The following is a 20164-nucleotide window of genomic DNA, read 5'->3' on the forward strand; positions in this document are numbered from 1 at the left end:
GTAGAATTATCTGTCCAGTTTCCCGAATTCCATGGTTTTGCATCACGGAGATATTTCTTAGAACAGAATTTACAACCTAAATTGTAATTTTTTTAAACTTTAATTTTCATTAATTCTACGGTTTTGCACCACAGAAATATTCATAAGAACAAAATTTACAACCTAAACTGTAATTTTATTCTTAACTTCCCCTGTCGACGGCTTCCTTCGTGGAATATGTTCCTTCTCTGTGGAATCCAGTAGCTCAATTTCCTGAAGCTCGCACTTTTCATAACCGTTCTACCAGATATAAACTTTATCCCGCGAAATAACTTATCATACACAGGAAGCATTTCATTCTTGCTGTTCTGGTTCAAGCCAACTTCACGAAAAATAAATGGACAGTTTTCTTAGTCCTTTGATACTTTATATCCCACATTTTTCCAAAATTTAGAGTAGGTTTGAAAAAATAACTCACTCAATGAAAGATAAACAAAATTATAAGTATAAAAATAAAATGGTATTACATCTCTACTATAAATATTCGATTATATCTATTTTGTAAATAATTACTACTTCCTATTAAAACCAAGAATGGCCGTTTTCATCGAATAGTTTTCATAAAAACAAAGTTTTTAAAAATTTCACTAAACTATATACTTATGAATAAATGGCGATAAAATGGATACCTTGTTTTCGAAGTCTCAGCTTCATTATTTTTCTTTCTTTAACCATTTTTTAGCAAATAAAAGTTTTTTTAAAGGAAAAATATCCCAAAGAAAGAAGAGTGCTTGTAATGTTTTTATTCCTTCCTTTTTTTTAAAAAAAAAAGATGATTAAAAATACACAAAAGAAGAAGTCGTGATTTTACCAAGGAAAAAGATCTCTTCAAACTTATAACGCTAAAAAAAATTCTTTAAAAAAAAGGAAAAGAATTTTTTTGCTTTTATGTGGGATTTTTATGCTTAAAGCCATGCAACAATATTTTTTCAGTAAGAGCATAATAACAGACAGGAAATGTTTAATGAAGCATTAAAATATTGTTACACAACAGAAAGTATTTTTCCAACTAAGCAATTTTCATATATACTAGGAGGCTTCGCCCCCTGCTCGCTGGCGCTCACCAACCCCCGGAACTGCTTTCGCAGTTCATTTCGGATTGCTTCGCAATCCAATGCTCGCTTTGCTCGCTCATTGATACGTTCTTAACGTCTAGTTTTTGTATACTTTTTTGAATACTGAAGTTCCGAAAACTTTTCACAGTAGAAAATTCTAAACCTGTACATTTCAATATTAATCTGAAATTGCAAACAGTTCACATATTTTTCTTAATCACACTATTCTAAATTTCAGTTGTTGAGAAAAGTAACTGTTGTAAGTTTTGTTTTAAAATGCTTCCCAACAGAGGGCTAAAGCCATGTGTTGTAAAACAATATGAAATAGTAGTCAGTCACTGAACGCCGGATGTAAAGCATCGGCTTTGATGAAGATAATTTTGTATTTTTAATTCTCTGAAGGGCGCCACCTTAATAATATGGAATTTGTAAAATAAATGTATATATTTTTGATTGTTGATGAAGCTCATCATTTTGTGTTTTCATCAGTGTTCAGAAGCAGAACATCTATAAGTTTTTTATTTTATCACAAAAAAATAAAATGTATAAAAAACAAAGAAAAAAATAAGAAAATGAGTATAGTCAGAGAAAAAGTTAAAATTATAATATAGTATTTATCAGTTAAAATGAAACTCTTTGTTTAAGTCATTGCTAACAATTCAAATTTCTCCGAGGCAATTCTAAAGTATAAATTAAGGTAGTATTGCTAAGTTGAAACACAATATTTTCAGTTTTGATGTCAACAATACAATTCAATTTTTCACAAAAACGATTGTTTCCATTGTTAAGTTCAATGTCAACAATTCAAATTTTTCTGAGGCAACTCTGAACCTCTAAATATAATTTTTTTATGTACACATTTCTAAATGTCAGTATTCAACCACAAAACAACTTAAAGTCCTCAAATTTAGCATGAAGTTGTAAAATGTAATGAAAGAGGGTCATAGTAATAATGAAAGTAGAAGTAAAGTTAGTTCTGTAAAATTAAAACAATATTTTTAATCAATGAGCCAAGTTCTTCAAGAAGCAGTTGTAGAAGTAGGTTATTTATTTAAAACTTTTTATAGAATTTCTTTAAGAATACAATTGTTAATTTGGGCATTTGGCGATACAACTCTTTTAGAATTGACGGATTTGTTACGTCAAGCGCTCAGGTATCATAATTTTGATCAATGTCATTTTGATTCATGTTGCTAAGTTAACTTTCAAAAAATTCTATGGCTGGCAGCAGCATTTTTATTTTTTAAGTTGTTTATTTTTATTTCTTTTAGAATTCGTTATTCGCGATCGCAACGAACTATAGGGGGCGTTGTTGTATGAGACGCTTACCTGCGATTTCTATATGAACCGTCATTCAGTTTCTCCGGAGACGTCATTAATGTAGCGTGTAGCATTGCAACGTTCCTTCTTTAATGCGGCTTATTAAATTCAAAAAAGAAAAATGCTTGATCTTCTTTCTGGTACAACCGAAAACAAAATGGTATCGCTTTTTATTAGAGAAGGAACATCCAAAACACATCGGAAAAATATTTGTACATTAACAGAAAAAAGTATGTACTATATTCTTATAAGAGTTTAAACCTAATGCCCGAGAAATAGTATTACTAAATTTAATGATATAACATGAAAGGCCCATTTAAACTTTACATTCTATAGTTTTAAGAATCATATTAGTTCAAAAATTAAAATGAACAAAAAGTATACATAAGCCTCATAATTTTATGAAATTTAATTTTGTAAACAACGTTTTTTGACAACAATTTTTATCAAAAAATTTCAAGTTTCAATAAAAATCATTATTTAGAAACTAAGAAACGTAAAATAAAGAATGCTGACGAAACAAAAACAAAAAAAAAACAATTCTTTTTTGTCGCCATTTTTAGTGCTACGAATATTCGTCTTTGGGGTTTGCCAAAAACAAAACAAGATGCAATTTTATTTTTTCAGGAGGGAAATATTTTACCGAAAAAACGAAAATGTACCAATTCCCACAACATAAAACTTTATCTTGGTAAACGTACGTTTTGGAAATGTTATTTCATTTGGAATCTTATTCATCAGAGTTCATATGGCGATATGATTGTTTTGAATCTATGCTGAACTCTATATCGGCTCATTTTCCACCGAAATCCGATTAACTATTTTGATTTTAAATAAAGTGTTTTATTTTATGAATTGTCGCAAAAATTTTAAGTGTAGATTAGCGGCACTTAAAAACCGCCAAATCTGTAGCGGCGGTGGCGTTAATACGTTAGTACCGAATTTTTATTCCATACTTTTCTGAATCATATTACTTCAAACATTGGAATATATAAGAAGTATACATAAACACATAATGTTATACCATTTAATTTTTCAAAAAAAGTATTTTGAGAACAATTTTTATCAAAAAATTATAAACTAAAAAACGGAAAATAAAGAATTCTTAGGATAAAAAAACGATTTTAAGAATTCTTTACATTGAAATAAAAACTTTCATATTGTTTCTTTTTTTATTATTCTTATAGTTCTTAATCAGACGTAAAAACCCATTCTGTAGTGTAGAGAACCATCATCAAATGAAAAAAAAATATTTACAAGCAAATTTTTTATTGTTAAAATCATTGCACTTACCTGATTTATGATTCCCGGAGAATTCCAAAATGATAAGTTCCTTGTTTGAAAACTTTATTCTCAAATAATAGATACATAGTTTATACCTTCATTACTTTTAGATAACATACTACACAGCAAAATTTTATAATTGATATGAATTTGAATATGTAGCTAAAAACAGAATAGCTGAATTCTAGTTGAACTTATTCTTTCAAAATTAAAAAAAACTTACCAAGAAAACGATTTAAATTAATTAAGAATCAGCAGAAATGGCACTATTTCAAGTAACTTGGATAATTTTTTATTGTTGTTTTCCGAATTATATGGATACAGAAATATATACTATTCTATAACTATTACAATTCTGTATGTTCTGAATTCATATTTATTCACTGGAATGACGAAACCAATGTTGACTTCACTTTAATTCGTAATGAATTGAAGACAGAAGAAATGCATTTTACCTTAATACACACATCTGTAACAGTATCCGAAATCGGAAGTCATCAGTTGCAAGTTTGTTGATAATAGAAATTAAAAATTATTGAGGAATTTTTCTTCAAATGTTTGGCGTGTTCTGTTCCTGAAAGATTTACTAATATTCTGGAGATTTTTTTCAAGTTCTTCGGCCTTTTCCTTAGGGAAATTTTGTTTCCTATTTGCTGCTAAAAAATGGCGTCTGATTCAGTCAATGACTTTGATGGAACTAAATGAAAACGTGATAAATTAATGTCCGATATTTACAGGCTCCCGCTAGACGGCGTACTCGAGCGTTGCGATCGCGAATTTTTGTAGCGAAATGTTTTTTAACCTAACAGAATTCTTTGCCGACTGTTTTCTCTATGAATTAAGAAAATAAAGTAAATACTTAACTGTTGTGAAAAGAATCTTATTTAGTTGTAAAAAGTACTTCAGCCAAAATTTGGGAGCCACGTAAGAGAATTATATATATTAGATCAGAAACGCATCATGAAAAAGGCAGAATGCTTTGGTGCTTTCAAAATAAAGCAAACGTTGCCACCGGCGGAAAAGAAATACAGCCAAAATTTGGGAGCCACGTAAGAGAATTATATATAACTAGGAGGCTTCGCCCCCTGCTCGCTGGCGCTCACCAACCCCCGGAACTGCTTTCACAGTTCATTTCGGATTGCTTCGCAATCCAATGCTCGCTTTGCTCGCTCATTGGATACGTTCTTAACGTCTAGTTTTTGTATACTTTTTTGAATACTGAAGTTCCGAAAACTTTTCACTGTAGAAAATTCTAAACCTGTACATTTCAATATTAATCTGAAATTGCAAACAGTTCACATATTTTTCTTAATCACACTATTCTAAATTTCAGTTGTTGAGAAAAGTAACTGTTGTAAGTTTTGTTTTAAAATGCTTCCCAACAGAGGGCTAAAGCCACGTGTTGTAAAACAATATGAAATAGTAGTCAGCCACTGAACGCCGGATGTAAAGCATCGGCTTTGATGAAGATAATTTTGTATTTTTAATTCTCTGAAGGGCGCCACCTTAATAATATGGAATTTGTAAAATAAATGTATATATTTTTGATTGTTGATGAAGCTCATCATTTTGTGTTTTCATCAGTGTTCAGAAGCAGAACATCTATAAGTTTTTTATTTTATCACAAAAAAATAAAATGTATAAAAAACAAAGAAAAAATAAGAAAATGAGTATAGTCAGAGAAAAAGTTAAAATTATAATATAGTATTTATCAGTTAAAATGAAACTCTTTGTTTAAGTCATTGCTAACAATTCAAATTTCTCCGAGGCAATTCTAAAGTATAAATTAAGGTAGTATTGTTAAGTTGAAACACAATATTTTCAGTTTTGATGTCAACAATACAATTCAATTTTTCACAAAAACGATTGTTTCCATTGTTAAGTTCAATGTCAACAATTCAAATTTTTCTGAGGCAACTCTGAACCTCTAAATATTATTTTTTTATGTACACATTTCTAAATGTCAGTATTCAACCACAAAACAACTTAAAGTCCTCAAATTTAGCATGAAGTTGTAAAATGTAACGAAAGAGGGTCATAGCAATAATGAAAGTAGAAGTAAAGTTAGTTCTGTAAAATTAAAACAATATTTTTAATCAATGAGCCAAGTTCTTCAAGAAGCAGTTGTAGAAGTAGGTTATTTATTTAAAACTTTTTATAGAATTTCTTTAAGAATACAATTGTTAATTTGGGCATTTGGCGATACAACTCTTTTAGAATTGACGGATTTGTTACGTCAAGCGCTCAGGTATCATAATTTTGATCAATGTCATTTTGATTCATGTTGCTAAGTTAACTTTCAAAAAATTCTATGGCTGGCAGCAGCATTTTTATTTTTTAAGTTGTTTATTTTTATTTCTTTTAGAATTCGTTATTTTTGTAGCGAAATGTTTTTTAACCTAACAGAATTCTTTGCCGACTGTTTTCTCTATGAATTAAGAAAATAAAGTAAATACTTAACTGTTGTGAAAAGAATCTTATTTAGTTGTAAAAAGTACTTCAGCCAAAATTTGGGAGCCACGTAAGAGAATTATATATATTAGATCAGAAACGCATCATGAAAAAGGCAGAATGCTTTGGTGTTTTCAAAATAAAGCAAACGTTGCCACCGGCGGAAAAGAAATACAGCCAAAATTTGGGAGCCACGTAAGAGAATTATATATAATAGATAGATAATACTTAATAAAATGGTATTTCCATAAGTTGTGGAAAATCACTTTTTATTCTCAAGGTCTTCAATTTGAGTTTGGAGTCCGTATGTCTTCTTCAAATCCAAATTTTTGGAAGTAAAATAGTTTTTAAAAAAAGAATAATAATAGATGTTTTAAAAAGGTTTTATTTATCGAACAAAAACATCTTCTATATCTTTGCTATATTTGAATGAAATTATTGGAAAAGAAAAACTTTTAAGTATATTGGTAGTATAATAAAGTTGACTTCTTTTTCTATAATTCCCATATAAATTGTTCTAAATGAACTCTTAATTGCCATCTGTACGAGTAGATGCCATCCTAGTAGAAGAAACGATTTTAGAAAGAATTATGTTTCCAAATGAAATGAAGAAATTAATTAAGAAACATAATTTTAGGCTTTATGAATACAAGATGATTATACATATTTTTTAAATTTGTTAAACTGATTTCAAATTTTATTTTAAAAAATTCACTAATGAAACTAAACACCAAAGTACAAATCATGTAACTTTATTTTCTTTCTGCAGGAAAGAAAAAATGATCTTAGTTCTATTTAGGCGTCACATACAGGGGTGAATAAATTGATTTGAATGTTCGCAACGGACCTACCCCAATCGACAGATGATCCTCTTTATTGGTGATCCTAAGACAATCTTGGCTCGTGCTTTCAACAATTTCGATTGCATTAGATATGGGGATGGAGTTCATCATATCTCCATGCCACACTCAACAACCTTTTAATCATCTCATTGATAATAAAACGAAATGTAAAGGAGAAGTTTTGAAACGACATCATTAGAGTTATTGATTGTTGAAACGCTCAAAAAGTATGCCTTTTTAAAAGCACAGTTATCTCGACTAAATTAACTTTAAATAAACTTTGTTTATTGCGTATACATAAAATGTCAGAAAAAAATTATGAATGTTTTCCCTGTATTTTAGCAGAAAAATCCACTATTACATCTTTCATTAAAATATCATTCATGTTTTGTCCCAGGAGAGTGATGAACAGAAAATCTCCCATATTACCTGTTTCCATGACAGCTTTCACATCGTTCTCGGGGATATTCCGGTATGTTGTTCGAAGCATGGTCACCCTCAGGGACGGAAAAGAGAACACAATGAGCCTGAACAGAATGGTGAAGAACGTCAGAACTCCCAGAGAAACGAACCAGAACCACAAAAAGAGGAAGATCTTTTCGTTGATGACATTGACGGCTAGCAAGCAGATGACAGACGTGCTTCTGACCATTCCGGATTCGCCTAGATACCGGTAAGTGCAGCTAGTCACTCTCGGAAACATGCGAGAAAACGGATCAGTCTGCGAATCCCACCTCAAGTAGTTGACCGCCTCGATACCGTAATAATAAAACTGTCGGTCAAACAACTGGTCCAGCAGTTCCATCTGAAGTAAAATGTTGACGAAACAAGCGACTTCGCAGCCGAAGTATTTTACACTATAAGTGTTGTCGACACTCCAGCGTGAATGAAGATGCTCGACGATCAAGTCCTTTTTACTGTATTGTTGGTTGTTGTAGTAAACCTTGGTCTCTCCCCTGTCCTGTAGCAACCACGAGATCTTTCCCTTCTCAAACTCCAGCCATGCCCAGTGAGGAAGGTAGAACGCTATGGACTGGATGAACAGGATGAATCCCACCCATTGATAGTACCTGTGGTACTGGTATTGGGTTTCATCCTGAGTTGGAAATATGCCCGGATGTGGAGCTCCTTCTGCGGGCTGTAAAGAAAATTATGAAAAATTAAAAGAGATTTTAATTCAAATATTCTCCTAATAGAGAAGAATTCCATATCCTGATCTTTGGAAGAATAATCGCCAATTCTTGGCAAATTTCGGGCAGTGGCCCACTGGAAATTGAAAAAAAAATCTTCGCAGAAGAGGGTCAACTCAAAAGCTATAACTCGTAATCAGCTCCGATTAAACCTCGATATGTTTTTATAAAAAAATTGCTAGATTAAAATCTATTTGGCGCATTTGCGATTGTAGTTGGTGCGACAGATCACGATACGGAAATATCTTCTCAAAGTATTCAAACAAATTCACTTAGAATTTTGTTCTTCTCTTTCAATTAAATTCATATTACTTTTATTTTGATATACAGGTAAAAAAATTAAACTAAGAAATAATTTAAAAAAACGCAAAATACACTGATGGCTATTAAAATTTTTACACCAGTTGTTGTTAGTGGAAAATGAAGGAGTATAGATCCTTAGAAACCAAACCAGCAACCAAAGTTAACCCACCAGACACCAAAAACATCATTTGCCCTCCCCGATTATTAGTCACACTGTCATTTTAGGGGATCTACACCTTCAGGACAATGACGTAGTTCATTGACAATATTAATTGGTGAGTTGTGGTAAGTCAGTTATTTGATAGCCATTAACTATAAATTTTCAATTGTTCAAAAATCTAGAGTACGTGCTGACGACGATTACTTCTGGACATTTTTTGTATGAAGGAAGGTCAGTTCAGTTCGGAAAACATTAGTAGCATATTATCCTGCTGAAAAATAACATTAGCGAGGTCGAAAATAAAACAGAGCTACGAGTAACGGTTGGCGTTCAAAGAGCCAGAAATGCAAACAAGACGGTATTGACTCGTGTATTCATTAACACTCAACATAATCACTGCTAGTGATGGACCAGTATGGCGATGTCGAATGTTAGTTTGAAATGTGCGTCCTCTATTGTTCCATCAAACACGGGAATGGCCATCTTGGTTTTATATACAGAACCGCTGTGCCGCCATTCATGGTGTATGACGCAGCGTCAAGAGTAACAGAAGACTTGGTTAACACGTAAGTGGCTCATACTGCTGCAAACGTTGTTGATCTGTTTGATCACAAACACATTGTCTTGTAAACGACTTCAATTCCATTCTCAAGTTTCATATTGTGGTTCCGTAACCCCTTGAAGATATGCGGATAAAATGTCAGTTTTCTTGACTGTTAGTAGTAGGGGATCGATATTCAATTCCATTCTCAAGGTTCGTATTGTGGTTGTGTGACCCCTTGAGGATATGCGGATAAAATGTCAGTTTTCTTGATTGTTAGTAGTAGGAGATCGATGTTCAATTCCATTCTCAAAGTTCGTATTGTGGTTGTGTGACCCCTTGAAGATATGCGGATAAAATGTCATTTTTCTTGACTGTTAGTAGTAGGGGATCGATGAAATATACCATGACGTTCCATATGATCCCCCTGCTCCTATCTATTCCATATTGTGGGGACAGTTAAGGGGTCTCGGTCAACGAAAACAGCAATAATGCTGTATTATAAACCGCCACCCTGATAGACTATTATCATTCCTTTTTCAAAGTCAGGCACGTTATTCTAGACATTTTGTAATGGTACACATTTTTCTTACACAAGGAGTTACAACAGCTCTTTAAGCCGAAAATAACATTTAAATGCAAATTTAGTATGATAAAATTTACCGAACCTCTGCTTCAACACGCATAAGTTTCCTGACTGCCACCTGCTTACCGTGAATGATCTAAAAACCTAATCGTTTACATTTCACACCATCACATTCTATCTGTCACGCAAATTTCAAGCGTGTGGCGTGCTATTTTCTTGGCTTAGCATTTTTAATGGTCAGTAGTGTATATGTTACTGTAAAAGCCTGGAGTCTGGTAAATCCTAAGTCTCACTAGTAAGACATAAGATTTGCCAAAATTGCTTGGTAAAAGTTCGAAGTATGATTTAATATGATATCGTTTCGGACTTTTACCAAGCCTTAATGGTAAAACCTAGGAGTTTTCAACTCCTTCTTTTTAAAATACGAAACGAAGGATTACATGGAATGGGATTTTTCATTATCAGAAATATTGAGTACTGTTCTGTTAAAGGGAAAAACTCGCAAAATCTCAAAATCATGGCGGGTGAAGTTGTGATAGTAAAGGCAAACCTTCCCCTCAACTGTCGTACCGTCAGCAGTGAATACTGGGAGGCATATGGTATTTGAGCTTTAAAAAATCAATGTTGGGTACACCGGGTAAATGTACATCGGACAGTTGCATTTAACCTTTTAAGGATATCAGCGTAGGGTATGCAACAGTAATGGCACTTAGCCTTAAAAAAATCAGAGTAAAGTATACCGAGAAGGGGCATTTAACCTTCGAAAAACATCAGTGTAAGATATACCGGGCAAATATATTCTGAACAGTAGCACTTAACTTTAAAAAAAAAAAAAAAAAAAAAAAAAAAAAAAAAAAAACGTCAGTGAAGAGTATACAGGGTAAATATATACTGGGCAGTGGCACTTAACCTTAAAAAACACTAGTGAATGGTAAATCGAGCAATGGAACTCACACCTCTTGATTAATCAGATAATTGAAAATTATAAGCAACTAGGAGGCTCCGCCCCCTGCTCGCTAACGCTCGCCAACCCCCGAGAATTGCTACGCAATCCTATGTGGTTCACGCCGTGAACCATGACTCGCTGCTCTCGCTCACCAATGAACACAATGTTCTAGCACAAAGACATAATATATTATCATCAAAGACATAGTATTTTATCATCAAAGACACAGTATTGTACTTAGAAGAATTCTACCAATGTTCTTATTGGCTTTTAAAAAAGTATATTAGCTATTTAGATTGTACATGGTGAAAAAATCAAAACATTAGCTAAATAAGAAACATATTAGCAAAATAAATTATCAAATATTGCTTCACTAATGTTCTGCATTTTAAAGCGTGAAAATTCAATGCATAAATAAACGCGAAATATAAAAAAAATTCAATGCATTCAATACAAATACTTAAACGTTTTTTAGACGTTTAGGTAGCTCCCAGTAGAAAAATATCAATTCAACAGCGGCCTTTTAAAGCATTCTCACTTCAATTAATTAATTAATTCCTAATTGAGTTTAAATTAAATATTGTTATGTTTTTAGTGCATGAATCTGAATTGAACAACCTGATAATGCTCACTCTGGTTATTGTTATCTGGTAGCTCACTACGTGCTCTTGCGCGCCGAATCCAATCAATTAAAAATGAAAACTGTTGCCAGCACGAGAAAAGAAATATCATCGGTTTTATTGATACATACATACATACGTACGTATTAGCGTTTTATATAATATAGATGATTGTTTATTATGTTTAGTGTTGGATTTGGCGAAAAAAAATTAACCATCAGCAACGGCCCCTTTTAACGGAAGAACTCTATATATTGAATACAGTGTGTCTCAAAAAAGGTTAAAAAACGCTTGAATTTTTAATTGAAATAATAAATAATAAAGGTAATTTAAATAAGGTATGAATTAAGATAATGCCAATGGAACTATCTTACAATTAATTTTTTGAAAAATTACTAGAAATTTTAAAAAAAGCAACATTGATGTCATTTTACAAATTTAAAAAAAAAAAAAAAAGCTAAACTAATGTTTATAATTCTTTCGATAACTATTGAAAAGATTTCAATAAATTTTAAAATTAATTTTGGCAGTAATTAAAAATTATTCCTCGTTTCGAACTTTCACTGGTAGGTGTTGGTAACTCCTAGTTTTTACCGCAAAGACTTGGTAAAAGTCTGAAATGAAATCATATTAAAGCATACTTCAGGCTTTTATGAAGTCACTCTCTTAAGTCCTAAATTTTTTAAATAAAAGGTAGAATTTACTACACTTAAGTGAAACAAGCAAGCAAAATATTGCAAGTCATGTCTTGCCTAACTTAAACTAGCATTTTGATGTTGAAAATTTTTTTTGCCTGTTTCTTTGTTTAAATACCGATTAGTTTACGCATGGTGAAAAATTATATTCTTCATGTTTATTGAAAAATATGTTTCATTTTATTTCATTTGTCGGTAAATTTAAAACAAAACGATTTGAGGAACATTTATTGTACAAAAAATGAAGAAAGAACAGAATTTCGAAAAATAACAGTAGAAAATACTGAAAGAGAGCTATATAATAAATCCTTAAAAGTAAATTTGTGATACTGTTATATTCTACTTCAAAATTGTTTTCAAAATATTACATTAATGTTTTTTAGAACGGAAGATGAAAAAAAAATTGAAAGGAAAAGAAGATTTAAAAAAAAAGTTATCAAAGAAAATCAATATCCAAGCAAAAGCTATATTTAAATCAGCCCATAAAGGGAAAATATAAATTTCTGTAAATGGATACAATAAGAAAAACTGAAAATATTTAAAATCTCAAAAAAAATTTTTAGGAAGATAATTCTGAGAAAATATTCTTATTTTATTATATCTTATACTATAATACGAGGAATGGTTGCCAAGTCGAAAATCGCCCCAGAATTAATAAACTCCGGTAAACTTGGGGGTCTGGGGTTTTTGGCCACGAGGAATCGATTGGCGCCGGTTTTGAAGCGCTACGGTCGAGCAGTTCGGAGTTACAGATAGGATATTTTCAAACTTTATTAGTTCGCCATAATGGCTATAGATACTTTTCTCCACTCTTATAAATGTATGCTAATGCGAACCTTACAATTGAAATATTAATTTTCGACAACTTAAACCAATAATATACGAAGGAATTAATAATTTAATTGTAAGGTTCGCATTAGTTTACATTTATCAAAGTGGAGAAAAGTTTAACTTCTGTGTTAAAATCACCGTCAACAAAGTCCGACATTTCAACATTCGTCAGATTTCAAGCTACATTTTCAACATGCAGAACGCACCTCTACATGAAATTCTTCAAGGAGTCGGAATTTTGGAACAACAAGCGATCAACTCAATTCTACCAGCAAATGGAGAACTAGAAGATACCGTCATTGTCAGAATGCTTCTCCATTACGCCGAACAAGCTTACCCGACCGCCAAGGTTGCCGTACTTCACCCTGAATTTGTCGCACGCTTCTACGTTACAACAGCGGATGGCGCTTATGAAGGAATGGCTCTTCTCAACGATATCAGCGACCAGAACAAGGCTTCCAACTATCTATACGGCGTTCAACAAGGATTCGACGTGCTACTCATTCCCATTCACAAGAGAGCTCAAATGGATAGAGGCGAGCACTGGATGCTAGGAATTTACGAAGCAAGCTATGGAGAACGTCAACTATTAGTCTGCGATCCAGTCGACAACCCGCTGCCCATCGATGCTGTTTTGAGAAAAATACTGCGACACGTTTTGAATACCGTTGTTACGAATGAAAAGCTGAAAGGATGCATCGTGAAACCTCGCAACGCTTACAACCACCAAGATGACGCGTCTTCCTGCGGAGTTTACATCGTCTTTTATGCTCGACAATACCTCTCTCATCGACGCCTTTTCCTGGACAAGAATTTTCAAGAAGCGGATGAACGGAAGCAAATTTACGAATTCGTTGTGAACAGCGTCTTTAATTGTATAATTTTTTGTTATCAATTACATTTTATTTCCTATGACTTTTCAAACTTTACCTTTGTATAGAATAGTTCCCTTTCCAAACTTTGTTTAGATAGTTTACAATGGTGCACTTTAACCGGTTATCTTTTCACCAATGGTTTCACAAATTTTCTTATGGCATGTATTGTTTTGATAAATCACAATTGAAAATTTAAATCTTCGAGTTAACTTCGATACCTGTTTTCTCCGAGCGGAGCTCGGTCACCCGCTGGTAATTTAAATACTTACTTAGTCACCTATACAAAAACATAATATATGCGAAATAAAAGTTAAACAAATTAAAATTGCGAATGAACTTTAACCAATGTTTCTGAGGTCTTTTCTTTTTATTGAATTATGTAATAAATACTTATTTACGAAGGATGTAAACAAAATAGTGGTAACGGAGCCCAGAAAGCTTCAGAATACCGAGCATGCGCAAATTGACATCAGAATAGTGAGGTGTTGTTGATGCGCAGAGTTCCATTGATCTAGTTCTAGTTGAATGAAAGACGCGTTGAGTTAGCATATCTATTTTAAATAATATTTACAAAAACAGATTAGTGGTCGTGGATTAAAATCATCGTTGTCCATCGCACAAATGTATTCCCCATGTTATCAAGGGTTATCTTAAACCTGTGGCGAGAATGCATTGGCTTAGAGGACTGTCGCATGATGGATCAAAGTATCAAAGAGCGCACTATCGCATTGACATCATGATTGACCTGCTTTCCATAGTCCTGTCAAATAATTATACATTGAAGATTGGTTCGATTTCCTAACGTTCTGTATGTAGACGCAACCTCTGTTAAGCAATGGACGTAAAGCGTCTTTTCTGCTCTGCTTAAAGTCCCAAACTAAACAACGAAGATAGCGGCACTTTCGCAAGATTGTGCCTGGTACACGCTTTACCGACAAAATCCACTGGGCCATTTATTTAAATGGCTTGGTTGCAAATAAATTTTGATTAATTAATCTAATGACCATACAATTGCAAAAACTACAAAATACTTCGTTCATTGAAATGGATTTAATTTTTAAGCGCATGAAAATCGATTTCCATAAACCTAGTTCTAGATACGACATAGCCATAACTGGCTTTCGCGCCAGTACTCAAATAACTGAACAAATCATTGAAGTGGAGAGAAAACCGTTTGCGGACAAAAGATGATTCAAAAATATATATTGAATACTCACGCTCATATTCAGAGCTAAAGTCACAGTGTATGTGGTGGTTATGTAGCAATATATTTCCACGATGGAGTAGTGGTCTTGAGTGTTTTTAGAACACCTGATGGGTTCTCCTGCATACTGCTTTGTACTCACTAGAAAACAGAACATCAGTAGGATATAAACTGTGGCACGATAATGAAGGCGAAACATCCAGTGATCCAGTTTGAATTGCTCTGTCTCAGAGAATATATTCTTCCAAGCACTAATGATGTGGAGCATATTCTTTTATATATCCTGAAAGGAATGATGATAATAATAGATTAGTTATTTCAACAAGTTTAAAGTTGTGCAAGTTTTAGTTGCAAAGTTGTGCAAGTTTTAGTTGCAAAGTTGCGCAAGCGGATAAATCCAATTTGCATTCATGTGTTTATGTAACAATGTTCTCTTATATAAATGCATTAAAATATTTAAATGTTTGTGATTTTACTTTAAATTAAAACTGTTCCAATACAAATTATGTAACCGATACAAATTATTTTTAAAATATTTATGACATGTAAACATTTATAATATTTCTAGTCAGCATTCTTACAAAAATAACAATAATTTTAGATATTCAATTTTGGTTAAACAAATTTCGATATTATGTTTAAATATTTTTGCAAAAAATACTTATACTTCAATAATTATAATATAATGCTTCTATTCATATTTCAAAGTAAAAACTTTTGTCTAGGTATTAAAAATTTTTATTCAATGAACTAATTATATATTTTTTTAATTTTTTTAAAAGTGTTTTACTGTGCAATACAGACACAGATTTTACAAATGTTTTATATGCTTATAAGAAACAAAAAAAGAATACTTCTTAAATACCATACCTAAAAGAGTATTTATACCTCAAACACTATAAAGTTTTCTGTAAACTAAATCATAATATTTTATATAAATTAAATTTTATCATATTATTTTATATATTATGATAAAATATGACGTATCTTACATAATATATTTTACACAATATAGTGATTATCATATTAAATAATGAAATCTATTTTTTTCTCTATTTTTATTTCTTATTGCATTAAGTAATATGTTTTAAAAATAATAAATAAAACTTAAAAAGCTGCAAAAGTTGGAATTTAGAATAAATCAACGTTAGCATATTTGAATATGAAAATATACAAAGAATAAATTCTATAGACAATTTATGTGACATTGAAACTTGAAATATTTTGTAATGGCAATGTAAAGAATCATTGGCGCATTCACATTTCATTTAATTAACTACTGTAGCTCAAATTATAAACACATTACCTTTGTTATATTAGTACCATCAATAATTACACTTCATCGAAAACAACAAAACATACATCAACTCATTCATATGTAAAATGTTTTTCTACTTACGAATGTATGGAAACCTAAAAAATGACAAACGATTTTGAAGCGATTTGATGTTTGTATCGAAATTTTTAATATTACTATGCAAATGCGATTCGAGTAATTAGATAGCTTTAGTAATTAATTTTAAATTAGAGTATTCAATATAAGGACGATACATATCCACAATACTAAAACTGCAATATGAAAATAAAACAAAAATTAAATTTCTTAAAAGTTCTAATCAAAGTCCAAACGATTTTTTAAATATGCTTTTATTATTTTTAAACGATTTAATTTCCAAAAAAAATCGTTTGAAATATGTACTTTTACGCCTACTTTTTTTAATGAATAAAAATAATTTTATAATATTTAATGCTTTGTATTTAATAAGACTTGAAACTAATTTAAAAATGAATAAAAGTAATGAGTCGTTAGATAGAATATTTAATACAATTATTCTATCAGAACAAGAATCCAAAGCTCATCAAGAATATTTAGCTACATGTAAGTTTATTTCTACAATTTATTCTTAAAAATTTTTTTTCTCTGTCTGAAAATATGTACTAGTCTTAATTATTTTCATAACATCCGAAAACTTAATGGTATTGGTAAAATGAACCTATACATTTAATAAAATAAATATCGAATTAGTATGTGTATGTATGCCTGAAAAAGAAGAAGGATAGCAAATATACTGAAGGCAGTAAAAGTAAACTAAAAGTAAAAGTATTCACAAACCTAAATGCATACAATGGGATGCCTGCAAGGAACATAGTGTGGGTATTTCGATCCTGATTATTTGTTGAAACGTAGCTTGTGTTTACGTTAGCAACTGTTCTTTCCATTCTATTTCGAGTAAGCCAAAACCATCAAGTATCAATTCTTTCAAGTAACTCATTTTATATTCTTTCACAAAGATTCCAATCCTTTCAATATATATATCTCATCTAACACAAAAATAGGCAAGAAGCCATGTAACACATAAACAAGCTAATTATGCATCGAAGTTGCCAGGTACACAAGACAAAAATATATCACGGTTACAATAAAATACATAAACAAATTGTAAATCTAAGTTAAATAAAAAAACGTAGACAAGAAAGAATTATATTTCAATAAATTCGACGCGTGATACGGCCCTGTATTTAATTAGCATCACGTTAATTAACATTCTAACTTATGAACTTAACTCAATTTAAACAAGCTATTTCGCTTACAAACGATCAGCTGGCTAACTTTATAGGTCACATGCGTGGGTGTCCGTGATCTTCTTCTCCTTGAAGTGAAAATACCCTATTAAAAACATATTATGAAGCCCATTTACGATTTCTCAATTATATTTTTAGTTTAAAGACATGCAAAAACTGGAATTTTTTCAATTGTTTAGCGGAAGACGATTCAATTTTGCCAAATATTTTGAATTTTTTCATGTAACATCAGTGCTTAAGTATATTTTTAGTTTAGAGACATTTAAAAACTGTAATTTTTTCATTTGTTTATCAGAGGACGATTCAGTTTTGCCAAATATTTTGAATTATTTAAGATAACATCAGTGATGCTTGCTAGTTTATAACTCTATTCAAAAACTTGTTTATGGCGCATTTTATAATACTAAATTTTCTTTTAATCCATTATGCCAGATTATTTGAATGATCAACGTAATAATGGTAGTAAAATCGTATTACGTCACCATATTAGTATTTCGAGTTATCTGAAATCACGTGTTTATTTTAGTTTTTAGTTATGCTCTTAGAACGTTAAACTATAAAATTAATAAATTAAAATAAACTGTAATTTAAAGAAAATAATACGTAAGTTATGTACTGAAAAACAAAATTAATGGAGAAATGGTACAAATTTGTTAAGGAAAAACTTTAAAAAAAATTTCAACATTATTACTGACCCCAATGATAAGTAATTTTAGTAGTAGTTACTAATTGAAATTTTGAAAAAAAAAACGAGTTATGTACTAATTAATTGCAAAGATGATGGGAATATGGAACTAATTTGTTCAAGAAAGTGCAAAAAAATCGATAAACTGTTATTGACGTCAATGATGCCTTATCAATTTTGGCAATAGGTACTAATTGAAATAAAAATATAATCTTTGTACTAAAAAGCAAAATTAATTGAGAGAATGAATTTATTCTTTATGGAGAACCGTTAAAAGTCGTCATACTAATATTTTAAACAAGGATGCTTAATGTTGGTATAATTATAGTACATGGTGCACGATTACCTGTGTAAAAAAACGCGATTTTCCCTTCTATTAAATTAAATCCAGTTTCCACTCTATTGAGTTTAAGTATTTATACTTCGATTTTTTTTAATCTCAGTATATAATATTCATCTGACTTGCTTTTGTTTTCTATCTTTATCTATCTTGCGGCAGTCAGGAGTATGGTTGTTCGCGGTATTTTAACGCCAAAAGCTGAAACTGCTCTCACACTGATAACCTAAGAATGTGGGGCCTCCCTGGTTGAGCGGTATCGCCCGTCAAACACAATGTGAAGCGTGGGGGTGGCGGGTACGAATCCCGTCGTAAGCCTGGATGTATTCTTGGTGATTTCTTTGGGTTTGTCCTTCTCCAAATTGTTCTATCTGTATTGTACTTGACAAAGATTTATGAGCCTAAATTGAGCAAACAAGCCTGCAAATGTATGTAATGTCAATAAAGCATAATAAAACATAAAAATGCCACCCTGATGACGCTGCCATGTCTGTTAGTGCTGCACGTGATAGGGATTGCTTGTAAATGCTTTATATTGTTTCTTTGCTCCAACAAACGTTGCGAGTTACTGCGTTGCGCTTCTTGTCGCCAAGCTTTCGGCCGCTGCAGGGAAAGTTCGTGATGTGCCTGGTGTGTTTCAGAATGTTCGCCTATCTTTTCTTCGCCGTTGTACTGCGTGCATAGCCGCTGCCGGCCACTGTTTTGAACACTTATTGTAATCACATGCCATTAAATTTGCTTTTATAACTTAACTTCATCGTTCTTTGTGTGTTTTTGCCTCATATAAGTACATAAACTTTGACACCCTCTAGCGGTTTTGCGTTTCCGACCATGCATTCTTTGATAAAAATTGTTTGCTTTGGTGTGTACTATCACTTCCTAAAATTTTGCCCATCTTTTTAGAATCACCCTGTGTATATATATATATATATATATATATATATATATATATATATATATATATATATATATATATATATATATATATATATATATATATATATATATATATATAAATTTCTTTGTTAATTTTTGAAAGTCATATTAAAAATAATTGTTTAATTTTTCCATAAAATATGCAACATTACATTTCCTCTTTTCAGTAGTTTTCCAATTTTAACTGATTTATTTTCGTGAAATATGCATTTAGTTTTTAAAATTCTTTTGGTTCTTACAGAGTAGAAAGCTTTCTTTATCAACGATATCCATTTCTTATCTTTCTTCTTATTTATACATCAGAAGTGGCTTGACAGATAAACAAATATCCTTTTTTTAAAGTTTATTTGCATTAAATCCTACTTCACCCCGCAATTGTCCTAATCAGGTAATAAAAACTCAGATAAGGAAAGTCGGGAGAAAATAAAATGAACGATTTACTGCGTTCTGCGAAAGGAACCATATTTTATTTCTCATTAGTAAGAAATCTTTTAAAGATATTATCAAGAGAATTATTGTTTGCCACAGAAAATACAAACTCGTGAGAAAATATTTGAGCTGAAAACAGTTGACATGAGAATGGCGGCTTTTTTGTAGTTTATTTTTCAGTCAGTAGCGCCACTTGTTAAAGAATTTAGTAACTAATTGTGAAATTAGGTGATAATAAAGTCTCAGTTTCTG

At 31.4% G+C, this 20164-nt stretch overlaps 1 protein-coding gene across 2 annotated transcripts; it reads right to left on the bottom strand.

The window, feature by feature from the left end:
* Positions 1-6885: 6885 nt before the first annotated feature.
* On the bottom strand, positions 6886-17436 carry LOC107449616 (innexin shaking-B). 2 transcript variants are annotated; one of them, XM_071178118.2, is made up of 3 exons: positions 17056-17436; positions 14956-15225; positions 6886-8129 (listed from the first exon to the last, which is right to left on the bottom strand). In XM_071178118.2, exons 2-3 carry the CDS (start codon positions 15208-15210, stop codon positions 7308-7310), a joined length of 1077 nt encoding a protein of 358 aa, XP_071034219.1. In that variant the 5' UTR covers positions 15211-15225; positions 17056-17436; the 3' UTR covers positions 6886-7307. The 2 variants fall into 2 exon arrangements, with proteins under 2 accessions (XP_071034219.1, XP_042899979.1); XM_043044045.3 differs by lacking the exon at positions 17056-17436 and adding an exon at positions 16249-16370.
* Positions 17437-20164: the final 2728 nt, after the last annotated feature.

The sequence above is a fragment of the Parasteatoda tepidariorum genome, chromosome 2 (genome assembly GCF_982258835.1).
Source record: "Parasteatoda tepidariorum strain Cologne lab strain chromosome 2, Ptep-v5.0, whole genome shotgun sequence".
NCBI lineage: Eukaryota > Metazoa > Arthropoda > Arachnida > Araneae > Theridiidae > Parasteatoda > Parasteatoda tepidariorum.